At 48.1% G+C, this 15,130-nt stretch overlaps 1 protein-coding gene across 2 annotated transcripts in view; it reads left to right on the plus strand.

Moving 5' to 3' along the window:
• The window catches only part of LOC146062829 (antileukoproteinase-like), a 57,341-nt gene extending 43,018 nt beyond the window's left edge, over nucleotides 1–14,323 (plus strand). For both annotated transcript variants that reach the window (XM_083174835.1, XM_083174836.1), the window contains one exon: nucleotides 14,155–14,323. In XM_083174835.1, the coding sequence (XP_083030961.1) occupies nucleotides 14,155–14,191 (37 nt within the window). In that variant the 3' untranslated portion in view covers nucleotides 14,192–14,323. The remainder of the gene's footprint in view (nucleotides 1–14,154) is intronic.
• Nucleotides 14,324–15,130: the final 807 nt, after the last annotated feature.

Genomic DNA, 15,130 nt, shown 5'->3' on the forward strand with positions numbered 1-15,130 from the left:
ACAGAGTATAGTGACATCACTCCATTAGGCACAGGGTACAGTGACATCATTCCCTCAGGCACAGAGTACAGTGACATCATTCCCTCAGGCACAGGGTACAGTGACATCACTCCATCAGACACAGGGTACAGTGACATCACTCCCTCAGGCACAGAGTACAGTGACATCACTCCCTCAGGCACATAGTACAGTGAAATCACTCCCTCAGGCACATAGTACAGTGACATCACTCCGTCAGGCACATAGTACAGTGAAATCACTCCCTCAGGCACAGAGTACAGTGACATCACTCCATCAGACACAGAGTACAGTGAGATCACTCCCTCAGGCACAGAGTACAGTGACATCACTCTCTCAGGCACAGAGTACAGTGACATCACTCTCTCAGGCACAGAGTACAGTGACATCACTCCCTCAGGCACAGAGTACAGTGACATCACTCTATCAGACACAGAGTACAGTGACATCACTCCCTCAGGCACAGAGTACAGTGACATCACTCTCTCAGGCACAGAGTACAGTGACATCACTCCCTCAGGCACAGAGTACAGTAACATCACTCCATCAGACACAGAGTACAGTGACATCACTCCCTCAGGCACAGAGTACAGTGACATCACTCCCTCAGGCACAGAGTACAGAGACATGACTCCCTCAGGCACAGAGTACAGTGACATCATTCCCTCAGGCACAGAGTACAGTGACATCACTCTCTCAGGCACAGAGTACAGTGACATCACTCTCTCAGGCACAGAGTACAGTGACATCACTCCCTCAGGCACAGAGTACAGTGACATCACTCTCTCAGGCACAGAGTACAGTGACATCACTCTCTCAGGCACAGAGTACAGTGACATCACTCCCTCAGGCACAGAGTACAGTGACATCACTCCATCAGACACAGAGTACAGTGACATCACTCCCTCAGGCACAGAGTACAGTGACATCACTCCCTCAGGCACAGAGTACAGTGACATCACTCCATCAGACACAGAGTACAGTGACATCACTACCTCAGGCACAGAGTACAGTGACATCACTCCATCAGGCACAGAGTACAGTGACATGACTCCCTCAGACACAGAGTACAGTAACATCACTCCATTAGTCACATAGACATTACCCACACTCACAGAGGCATTACCCACACTCACATAGACATTACCCGCACTCACAGTGGCATTACCCACACTCACAGAGGCATTATCCGCACTCACATAGACATTACTCGCACTCACATAGACATTACCAGCACTCACAGAGGCATTACCCACACTCACATAGACATTACCCGCACTCACAGTGGCATTACTCGCACTCACATACACATTACCCACACTCACAGAGGCATTACCAGCACTCACAGTGGCATTACTAGCACTCACAGTGGCATTACCCACACTCACATAGACATTACCCGCACTCACAGTGGCATTACCTGCACTCAGATAGACATTATCCGCACTCACAGTGGCATTACCCACACTCACATAGACATTACCCGCACTCACATAGACATTACCCGCACTCACATAGACATTACCCACACTCACATAGACATTACCCGCACTCACATAGACATTTCCTGCACTCACATAGCCATTACCCGCACTCACAGAGGCATTACCCGCACTCACAGAGGCATTACCCGCACTCACATAGACATTACCCGCACTCACATAGACATTACCCACACTCACATAGACATTACCCGCACTCACATAGACATTACCCACACTCACAGAGGCATTACCTGCATTCACAGTGGCATTACCCACACTCACATAGACATTACCCACACTCACATAGACATTACGCGCACTCACATAGACATTACCCGCACTCACATAGACATTACCCGCACTCACATAGACATTACTCACACTCACATAGACATTACCAGCACTCACAGAGGCATTACCCACACTCACATAGACATTACCCGCACTCACAGTGGCATTACCAGCACTCACAGTGGCATTACCAGCACTCACAATGGCATTACCCACACTCACATAGACATTACCCACACTCACATAGACATTACCCGCACTCAGATAGACATTACCCGCACTCACAGTGGCATTACCCACACTCACATAGACATTACCCGCACTCACATAGACATTACCCGCACTCACATAGACATTACCCGCACTCACATAGACATTACCCACACTCACATAGACATTACCCGCACTCACATAGACATTTCCTGCACTCACAGAGGCATTACCCGCACTCACAGAGGCATTACCCGCACTCACAGAGGCATTACCCGCACTCACATAGACATTACCCGCACTCACATAGACATTACCCGCACTCACATAGACATTACCCACACTCACAGAGGCATTACCTGCATTCACAGAGGCATTACCTGCATTCACAGTGGCATTACCCACACTCACATAGACATTACCCGCACTCACATAGACATTACCCGCACTCACATAGACATTACCCACACTCACATAGACATTACCCGCACTCACATAGGCATTACACGCACTCACATAGACATTACCCGCACTCACATAGACATTACCCGCACTCACAGAGGCATTACCCGCACTCACATAGACATTACCCGCACTCACATAGACATTACCCGCACTCACATAGACATTACCCGCAATCACAGAGGCATTACCCGCACTCACAGAGGCATTACCCGCACTCACAGAGGCATTACCCGCACTCACATAGACATTACCCGCACTCACATAGACATTACCCACACTCACATAGACATTACCCACACTCACAGAGGCATTACCTGCATTCACAGAGGCATTACCTGCATTCACAGTGGCATTACCCACACTCACATAGACATTACCCGCACTCACATAGACATTACCCGCACTCACATAGACATTACCCACACTCACATAGACATTACCCGCACTCACATAGGCATTACCCGCACTCACATAGACATTACCCGCACTCACATAGACATTACCCGCACTCACTGAGGCATTACCCGCACTCACATAGACATTACCCACACTCACATAGACATTACCCGCACTCACATAGACATTACCCGCACTCACATAGACATTACCCACACTCACAGAGGCATTACCTGCATTCACAGTGGCATTACGCACACTCACAGAGGCATTACCCACACTCACATAGACATTACCCGCACTCACATAGACATTACCCGCACTCACATAGACATTACCCGCACTCACATAGACATTACCCGCACTCACATAGACATTACCCACACTCACATAGACATTACCCGCACTCACATAGACATTTCCTGCACTCACAGAGGCATTACCCGCACTCACAGAGGCATTACCCGCACTCACAGAGGCATTACCCGCACTCACATAGACATTACCCGCACTCACATAGACATTACCCGCACTCACATAGACATTACCCGCACTCACATAGACATTACCCACACTCACAGAGGCATTACCTGCATTCACAGAGGCATTACCTGCATTCACAGTGGCATTACCCACACTCACATAGACATTACCCGCACTCACATAGACATTACCCGCACTCACATAGACATTACCCACACTCACATAGACATTACCCGCACTCACATAGGCATTACCCGCACTCACATAGACATTACCCGCACTCACATAGACATTACCCGCACTCACAGAGGCATTACCCGCACTCACATAGACATTACCCACACTCACATAGACATTACCCGCACTCACATAGACATTACCCGCAATCACAGAGGCATTACCCGCACTCACAGAGGCATTACCCGCACTCACAGAGGCATTACCCGCACTCACATAGACATTACCCGCACTCACATAGACATTACCCACACTCACATAGACATTACCCACACTCACAGAGGCATTACCTGCATTCACAGAGGCATTACCTGCATTCACAGTGGCATTACCCACACTCACATAGACATTACCCGCACTCACATAGACATTACCCGCACTCACATAGACATTACCCACACTCACATAGACATTACCCGCACTCACATAGGCATTACCCGCACTCACATAGACATTACCCGCACTCACATAGACATTACCCGCACTCACAGAGGCATTACCCGCACTCACATAGACATTACCCACACTCACATAGACATTACCCGCACTCACATAGACATTACCCGCACTCACATAGACATTACCCACACTCACAGAGGCATTACCTGCATTCACAGTGGCATTACGCACACTCACAGAGGCATTACCCACACTCACATAGACATTACCCGCACTCACATAGACATTACCCGCACTCACATAGACATTACCCGCACTCACAGAGGCATTACCCACACTCACATAGACATTACCCGCACTCACAGTGGCATTACCAGCACTCACAGTGGCATTACCAGCACTCACAATGGCATTACCCACACTCACATAGACATTACCCGCACTCACATAGACATTACTCACACTCACATAGACATTACCAGCACTCACAGAGGCATTACCCACACTCACATAGACATTACCCGCACTCACAGTGGCATTACCAGCACTCACAGTGGCATTACCAGCACTCACAATGGCATTACCCACACTCACATAGACATTACCCACACTCACATAGACATTACCCGCACTCAGATAGACATTACCCGCACTCACAGTGGCATTACCCACACTCACATAGACATTACCCGCACTCACATAGACATTACCCGCACTCACATAGACATTACCCGCACTCACATAGACATTACCCACACTCACATAGACATTACCCGCACTCACATAGACATTTCCTGCACTCACAGAGGCATTACCCGCACTCACAGAGGCATTACCCGCACTCACAGAGGCATTACCCGCACTCACATAGACATTACCCGCACTCACATAGACATTACCCGCACTCACATAGACATTACCCACACTCACAGAGGCATTACCTGCATTCACAGAGGCATTACCTGCATTCACAGTGGCATTACCCACACTCACATAGACATTACCCGCACTCACATAGACATTACCCGCACTCACATAGACATTACCCACACTCACATAGACATTACCCGCACTCACATAGGCATTACCCGCACTCACATAGACATTACCCGCACTCACATAGACATTACCCGCACTCACAGAGGCATTACCCGCACTCACATAGACATTACCCACACTCACATAGACATTACCCGCACTCACATAGACATTACCCGCAATCACAGAGGCATTACCCGCACTCACAGAGGCATTACCCGCACTCACAGAGGCATTACCCGCACTCACATAGACATTACCCGCACTCACATAGACATTACCCACACTCACATAGACATTACCCACACTCACAGAGGCATTACCTGCATTCACAGAGGCATTACCTGCATTCACAGTGGCATTACCCACACTCACATAGACATTACCCGCACTCACATAGACATTACCCGCACTCACATAGACATTACCCACACTCACATAGACATTACCCGCACTCACATAGGCATTACCCGCACTCACATAGACATTACCCGCACTCACATAGACATTACCCGCACTCACAGAGGCATTACCCGCACTCACATAGACATTACCCACACTCACATAGACATTACCCGCACTCACATAGACATTACCCGCACTCACATAGACATTACCCACACTCACAGAGGCATTACCTGCATTCACAGTGGCATTACGCACACTCACAGAGGCATTACCCACACTCACATAGACATTACCCGCACTCACATAGACATTACCCGCACTCACATAGACATTACCCGCACTCACATAGACATTACCCGCACTCACATAGACATTACCCACACTCACATAGACATTACCCGCACTCACATAGACATTTCCTGCACTCACAGAGGCATTACCCGCACTCACAGAGGCATTACCCGCACTCACAGAGGCATTACCCGCACTCACATAGACATTACCCGCACTCACATAGACATTACCCGCACTCACATAGACATTACCCGCACTCACATAGACATTACCCACACTCACAGAGGCATTACCTGCATTCACAGAGGCATTACCTGCATTCACAGTGGCATTACCCACACTCACATAGACATTACCCGCACTCACATAGACATTACCCGCACTCACATAGACATTACCCACACTCACATAGACATTACCCGCACTCACATAGGCATTACCCGCACTCACATAGACATTACCCGCACTCACATAGACATTACCCGCACTCACAGAGGCATTACCCGCACTCACATAGACATTACCCACACTCACATAGACATTACCCGCACTCACATAGACATTACCCGCAATCACAGAGGCATTACCCGCACTCACAGAGGCATTACCCGCACTCACAGAGGCATTACCCGCACTCACATAGACATTACCCGCACTCACATAGACATTACCCACACTCACATAGACATTACCCACACTCACAGAGGCATTACCTGCATTCACAGAGGCATTACCTGCATTCACAGTGGCATTACCCACACTCACATAGACATTACCCGCACTCACATAGACATTACCCGCACTCACATAGACATTACCCACACTCACATAGACATTACCCGCACTCACATAGGCATTACCCGCACTCACATAGACAATACCCGCACTCACATAGACATTACCCGCACTCACAGAGGCATTACCCGCACTCACATAGACATTACCCACACTCACATAGATATTACCCGCACTCACATAGACATTACCCGCACTCACATAGACATTACCCACACTCACAGAGGCATTACCTGCATTCACAGTGGCATTACGCACACTCACAGAGGCATTACCCACACTCACATAGACATTACCCGCACTCACATAGACATTACCCGCACTCACATAGACATTACCCGCACTCACAGAGGCATTACCCACACTCACATAGACATTACCCGCACTCACAGTGGCATTACCAGCACTCACAGTGGCATTACCAGCACTCACAATGGCATTACCCACACTCACATAGACATTACCCACACTCACATAGACATTACCCGCACTCAGATAGACATTACCCGCACTCACAGTGGCATTACCCACACTCACATAGACATTACCCGCACTCACATAGACATTACCCGCACTCACATAGACATTACCCGCACTCACATAGACATTACCCACACTCACATAGACATTACCCGCACTCACATAGACATTTCCTGCACTCACAGAGGCATTACCCGCACTCACAGAGGCATTACCCGCACTCACAGAGGCATTACCCGCACTCACATAGACATTACCCGCACTCACATAGACATTACCCGCACTCACATAGACATTACCCGCACTCACATAGACATTACCCACACTCACAGAGGCATTACCTGCATTCACAGAGGCATTACCTGCATTCACAGTGGCATTACCCACACTCACATAGACATTACCCGCACTCACATAGACATTACCCGCACTCACATAGACATTACCCACACTCACATAGACATTACCCGCACTCACAGAGGCATTACCCGCACTCACATAGACATTACCCACACTCACATAGACATTACCCGCACTCACATAGACATTACCCGCACTCACATAGACATTACCCACACTCACAGAGGCATTACCTGCATTCACAGTGGCATTACGCACACTCACATAGACATTACCCACACTCACATAGACATTACCCGCACTCACATAGACATTACCCGCACTCACATAGACATTACCCGCACTCACATAGACATTTCCTGCACTCACAGAGGCATTACCCGCACTCACAGAGGCATTACCCGCACTCACAGAGGCATTACCCGCACTCACATAGACATTACCCGCACTCACATAGACATTACCCGCACTCACATAGACATTACCCGCACTCACATAGACATTACCCACACTCACAGAGGCATTACCTGCATTCACAGAGGCATTACCTGCATTCACAGTGGCATTACCCACACTCACAGAGGCATTACCCGCACTCACATAGACATTACCCACACTCACATAGACATTACCCGCACTCACATAGACATTACCCGCACTCACATAGACATTACCCACACTCACAGAGGCATTACCTGCATTCACAGTGGCATTACGCACACTCACATAGACATTACCCACACTCACATAGACATTACCCGCACTCACATAGACATTACCCGCACTCACATAGACATTACCCGCACTCACATAGACATTACCCGCACTCACATAGACATTTCCTGCACTCACAGAGGCATTACCCGCACTCACAGAGGCATTACCCGCACTCACAGAGGCATTACCCGCACTCACATAGACATTACCCGCACTCACATAGACATTACCCGCACTCACATAGACATTACCCGCACTCACATAGACATTACCCACACTCACAGAGGCATTACCTGCATTCACAGAGGCATTACCTGCATTCACAGTGGCATTACCCACACTCACAGAGGCATTACCCGCACTCACAGAGGCTTTACCCGCACTCACATAGACATTACCCGCACTCACATAGACATTACCCGCACTCACAGAGGCATTACCTGCATTCACAGAGGCATTACCTGCATTCACAGTGGCATTACCCACACTCACATAGACATTACCCGCACTCACATAGACATTACCCGCACTCACATAGACATTACCCACACTCACATAGACATTACCCGCACTCACATAGGCATTACCCGCACTCACATAGACATTACCCGCACTCACATAGACATTACCCGCACTCACAGAGGCATTACCCGCACTCACATAGACATTACCCACACTCACATAGACATTACCCGCACTCACATAGACATTACCCACACTCACATAGACATTACCCACACTCACATAGACATTACCCGCACTCACATAGACATTACCCGCACTCACATAGACATTACCCGCACTCACATAGACATTACCCGCACTCACATAGACATTACCCACACTCACAGAGGCATTACCTGCATTCACAGAGGCATTACCTGCATTCACAGTGGCATTACCCACACTCACAGAGGCATTACCCGCACTCACAGAGGCATTACCCGCACTCACATAGACATTACCCGCACTCACATAGACATTACCCGCACTCACAGAGGCATTACCTGCATTCACAGAGGCATTACCTGCATTCACAGTGGCATTACCCACACTCACATAGACATTACCCGCACTCACATAGACATTACCCGCACTCACATAGACATTACCCACACTCACATAGACATTACCCGCACTCACATAGGCATTACCCGCACTCACATAGACATTACCCGCACTCACATAGACATTACCCGCACTCACAGAGGCATTACCCGCACTCACATAGACATTACCCACACTCACATAGACATTACCCGCACTCACATAGACATTACCCACACTCACATAGACATTACCCACACTCACATAGACATTACCCGCACTCACATAGACATTACCCGCACTCACATAGACATTACTCACACTCACATAGACATTACCAGCACTCACAGAGGCATTACCCACACTCACATAGACATTACCCGCACTCACAGTGGCATTACCAGCACTCACAGTGGCATTACCAGCACTCACAATGGCATTACCCACACTCACATAGACATTACCCACACTCACATAGACATTACCCGCACTCAGATAGACATTACCCGCACTCACAGTGGCATTACCCACACTCACATAGACATTACCCGCACTCACATAGACATTACCCGCACTCACATAGACATTACCCGCACTCACATAGACATTACCCACACTCACATAGACATTACCCGCACTCACATAGACATTTCCTGCACTCACAGAGGCATTACCCGCACTCACAGAGGCATTACCCGCACTCACAGAGGCATTACCCGCACTCACATAGACATTACCCGCACTCACATAGACATTACCCGCACTCACATAGACATTACCCGCACTCACATAGACATTACCCACACTCACAGAGGCATTACCTGCATTCACAGAGGCATTACCTGCATTCACAGTGGCATTACCCACACTCACATAGACATTACCCGCACTCACATAGACATTACCCGCACTCACATAGACATTACCCACACTCACATAGACATTACCCGCACTCACATAGGCATTACCCGCACTCACATAGACATTACCCGCACTCACATAGACATTACCCGCACTCACAGAGGCATTACCCGCACTCACATAGACATTACCCACACTCACATAGACATTACCCGCACTCACATAGACATTACCCGCAATCACAGAGGCATTACCCGCACTCACAGAGGCATTACCCGCACTCACAGAGGCATTACCCGCACTCACATAGACATTACCCGCACTCACATAGACATTACCCGCACTCACATAGACATTACCCACACTCACAGAGGCATTACCTGCATTCACAGAGGCATTACCTGCATTCACAGTGGCATTACCCACACTCACATAGACATTACCCGCACTCACATAGACATTACCCGCACTCACATAGACATTACCCACACTCACATAGACATTACCCGCACTCACATAGGCATTACCCGCACTCACATAGACATTACCCGCACTCACATAGACATTACCCGCACTCACAGAGGCATTACCCGCACTCACATAGACATTACCCACACTCACATAGACATTACCCGCACTCACATAGACATTACCCGCACTCACATAGACATTACCCACACTCACAGAGGCATTACCTGCATTCACAGTGGCATTACGCACACTCACAGAGGCATTACCCACACTCACATAGACATTACCCGCACTCACATAGACATTACCCGCACTCACATAGACATTACCCGCACTCACAGAGGCATTACCCACACTCACATAGACATTACCCGCACTCACAGTGGCATTACCAGCACTCACAGTGGCATTACCAGCACTCACAATGGCATTACCCACACTCACATAGACATTACCCACACTCACATAGACATTACCCGCACTCAGATAGACATTACCCGCACTCACAGTGGCATTACCCACACTCACATAGACATTACCCGCACTCACATAGACATTACCCGCACTCACATAGACATTACCCGCACTCACATAGACATTACCCGCACTCACATAGACATTACCCACACTCACATAGACATTACCCGCACTCACATAGACATTTCCTGCACTCACAGAGGCATTACCCGCACTCACAGAGGCATTACCCGCACTCACAGAGGCATTACCCGCACTCACATAGACATTACCCGCACTCACATAGACATTACCCGCACTCACATAGACATTACCCGCACTCACATAGACATTACCCACACTCACAGAGGCATTACCTGCATTCACAGAGGCATTACCTGCATTCACAGTGGCATTACCCACACTCACATAGACATTACCCGCACTCACATAGACATTACCCGCACTCACATAGACATTACCCACACTCACATAGACATTACCCGCACTCACATAGGCATTACCCGCACTCACATAGACATTACCCGCACTCACATAGACATTACCCGCACTCACAGAGGCATTACCCGCACTCACATAGACATTACCCACACTCACATAGACATTACCCGCACTCACATAGACATTACCCGCACTCACATAGACATTACCCACACTCACAGAGGCATTACCTGCATTCACAGTGGCATTACGCACACTCACATAGACATTACCCACACTCACATAGACATTACCCGCACTCACATAGACATTACCCGCACTCACATAGACATTACCCGCACTCACATAGACATTTCCTGCACTCACAGAGGCATTACCCGCACTCACAGAGGCATTACCCGCACTCACATAGACATTACCCGCACTCACATAGACATTACCCGCACTCACATAGACATTACCCGCACTCACATAGACATTACCCACACTCACAGAGGCATTACCTGCATTCACAGAGGCATTACCTGCATTCACAGTGGCATTACCCACACTCACAGAGGCATTACCCGCACTCACAGAGGCATTACCCGCACTCACAGAGGCATTACCCGCACTCACATAGACATTACCCGCACTCACATAGACATTACCCGCACTCACAGAGGCATTACCTGCATTCACAGAGGCATTACCTGCATTCACAGTGGCATTACCCACACTCACATAGACATTACCCGCACTCACATAGACATTACCCGCACTCACATAGACATTACCCACACTCACATAGACATTACCCGCACTCACATAGGCATTACCCGCACTCACATAGACATTACCCGCACTCACATAGACATTACCCGCACTCACAGAGGCATTACCCGCACTCACATAGACATTACCCACACTCACATAGACATTACCCGCACTCACATAGACATTACCCGCACTCACATAGACATTACCCACACTCACAGAGGCATTACCTGCATTCACAGTGGCATTACGCACACTCACATAGACATTACCCACACTCACATAGACATTACCCGCACTCACATAGACATTACCCGCACTCACATAGACATTTCCCGCACTCACATAGACATTACCCGCACTCACATAGACATTACCCGCACTCACATAGACATTACCCGCACTCACAGAGGCATTACCTGCATTCACAGTGGCATTACCCGCACTCACAGTGGCAATGCAGTATATGTGTCGGTGTTTGTAGGGAATTCCCCTTTGCAGTGCTCAGATGTGGATGTAGCACAATGATATTTGTGGAACACACACATGAATTACAATGCATACAGTAGCTGCAGGATCAGACTGAATACATACATGTACAGGAGCAGACTGAATACATACATGTACAGGAGCAGACTGAATACATACATGTACAGGAGCAGACTGAATACATACATGTACAGGAACAGACTGAATACATACATGTACACGAGCAGACTGAATACATACATGTACACGAGCAGACTGAATACATACATGTACAGGAGCAGACTGAATACATACATGTACAGGAGCAGACTGAATACATACATGTGCAGGAGCAGACTGAATACATACATGTGCAGGAGCAGACTGAATACATACATGTACAGGAGCAGACTGAATACATACATGTACAGGAGCAGACTGAATACATACATGTACAGGAGCAGACTGAATACATACATGTACAGGAGCAGACTGAATACATACATGTACAGGAGCAGACTGAATACATACATGTACAGGAGCAGACTGAATACATACATGTACAGGAGCAGACTGAATACATACATGTACAGGAGCAGACTGAATACATACATGTACAGGAGCAGACTGAATACATACATGTACAGGAGCAGACTGAATACATACATGTACAGGAGCAGACTGAATACATACATGTACAGGAGCAGACTGAATACATACATGTACAGGAGCAGACTGAATACATACATGTACAGGAGCAGACTGAATACATACATGTACATGATGTTACTATAAAATAAGTTAGGAAAGATTCAAAACTTGCAAATAATATTCTGCGAACACCATGTGGCTTACCAATACAATGTGGCATCCTTCAAGTGCTCTGTATTGGGTGCAGTACATGTATCATCCACCAGGGGCAGAAGACACTTACATATTCGGTTTCTGTGGTTAGTATTGGGCATGGTGATGCCGTAGAGGTCTCACAGCTCACAAATATGACACAGTGGTCAATATACTGTAGGCCTAAAGAATTAAAACAATGGACCTATTCCGTTACAGATCGAAAGAGGCCGAATACGGCCCCATTCCGATGGTGGGGAGTTTGCACACGCGCATTTTCTGCACATGTGCAAACCCTGGCACCAAACAGCTGTGGCGAGTTACACACTTGGGCATTTTGGGGGCGGATGGAAGCAGAAATGAGGCAGGGAGAGAGTTCATTTTTCTATATATTGGTACTTATGTATTATCTGGGCTCCCATGTTAAATGCACCCCATTTTTTCATACCCCTACTATCCAACTACGCATGGAGTTGATCTTATATAGTGTGTTGAGCGCAGCGAGCCACCGTGCCCGAAGCGTGGCGAGGGGACGCGGTCTCACAAGAAAAATGGGAGCCCAGATATTACATAAGTACCTATATATTATTACCTTAATAATTATTTACTGGATCTCAATGATATTGTATATTTTCCTGATGAATTCGATGATGTAGACGATGACGAGGAGAACCTGTGGCACGGAGCAGTTACATTGTCACCGTTTATCTTACAGGGAATCGGAGGAAGTGAACAGTTACAGCAGACATTGAGGACCCGGTGGTCACATGATCCTGTGCTTCCGGCAGCTTTATACCTGGCACAGACTGTGGGTGCTGAGTCACAGTGACGGCTTGGTGTGTGTTCAGCAATAAATGTAATAAAGTGTATTTGAGTCATCAGCATCTCACACTGGTTGTGTCTCTGGCCTGTAGAAGCGGTTACTGTATATCTTACTCACAATTACACCTGCTGTATATATTCGTCAATGGGATGTGAAAAATCTTTTAGAGGGTGAGCTCATAATTTGACCTTCATAGCATTAGGGGGTAATCGAGTGAGGCACCAAGCCCAAAGCATGGTGAGCACAGTGAGGCACTGAGCCCAAAGCATAGTGAGCACAGCGAGGCACTGAGCCCAAAGCATAGTGAGCACAGCGAGGCACCGAGCCCAAAGCATGGAGAGCGCAGCGAGGCACCAAGCCCGAAGCATGGAGAGTGCAGTGAGGCACCGAGCCCGAAGCATGGAGAGCGCAGTGAGGCACCAAGCCAGAATCATGGAGAGCGCAGTGAGGCTGTGACCGGATGCTTGCCTTACGCTCTGGCTATGTCCTTCAGGTCAACAGATTGAGGTTTCTGATCTCACGGGACCTGGTCAATAGGGGATTCCCTGTTACCGTCAGTGTCATGGACCCACCGGTCGCCTATTCAGATACTTCAATCTGAGAATCTCCAGACTGGGGTTCACTTTGTACACTCGGGTCCCCTCTTTGAGGTACACTGCCACCAGCCAAAACCTGATTTTAGCACTTTGAAACTGCGCAAGGAGCGGCTTGGCTCGCACCTGACCACACAATGCAGTATAAAAATGGTAACGGTGTAGCGTTCTCTTCTTTGGCTTACAGGTCCTAAGAACACAGAATCAGAACTGGGAATATGTATTATTTATTCCTAGAAATACTACTGAGCTTTAAGTGATAAAAATGGTTACAA

The sequence above is a fragment of the Crinia signifera genome, chromosome 3, assembly GCF_055691185.1.
Source record: "Crinia signifera chromosome 3, ASM5569118v1, whole genome shotgun sequence".
Taxonomy (NCBI): Eukaryota; Metazoa; Chordata; class Amphibia; order Anura; family Myobatrachidae; genus Crinia; species Crinia signifera.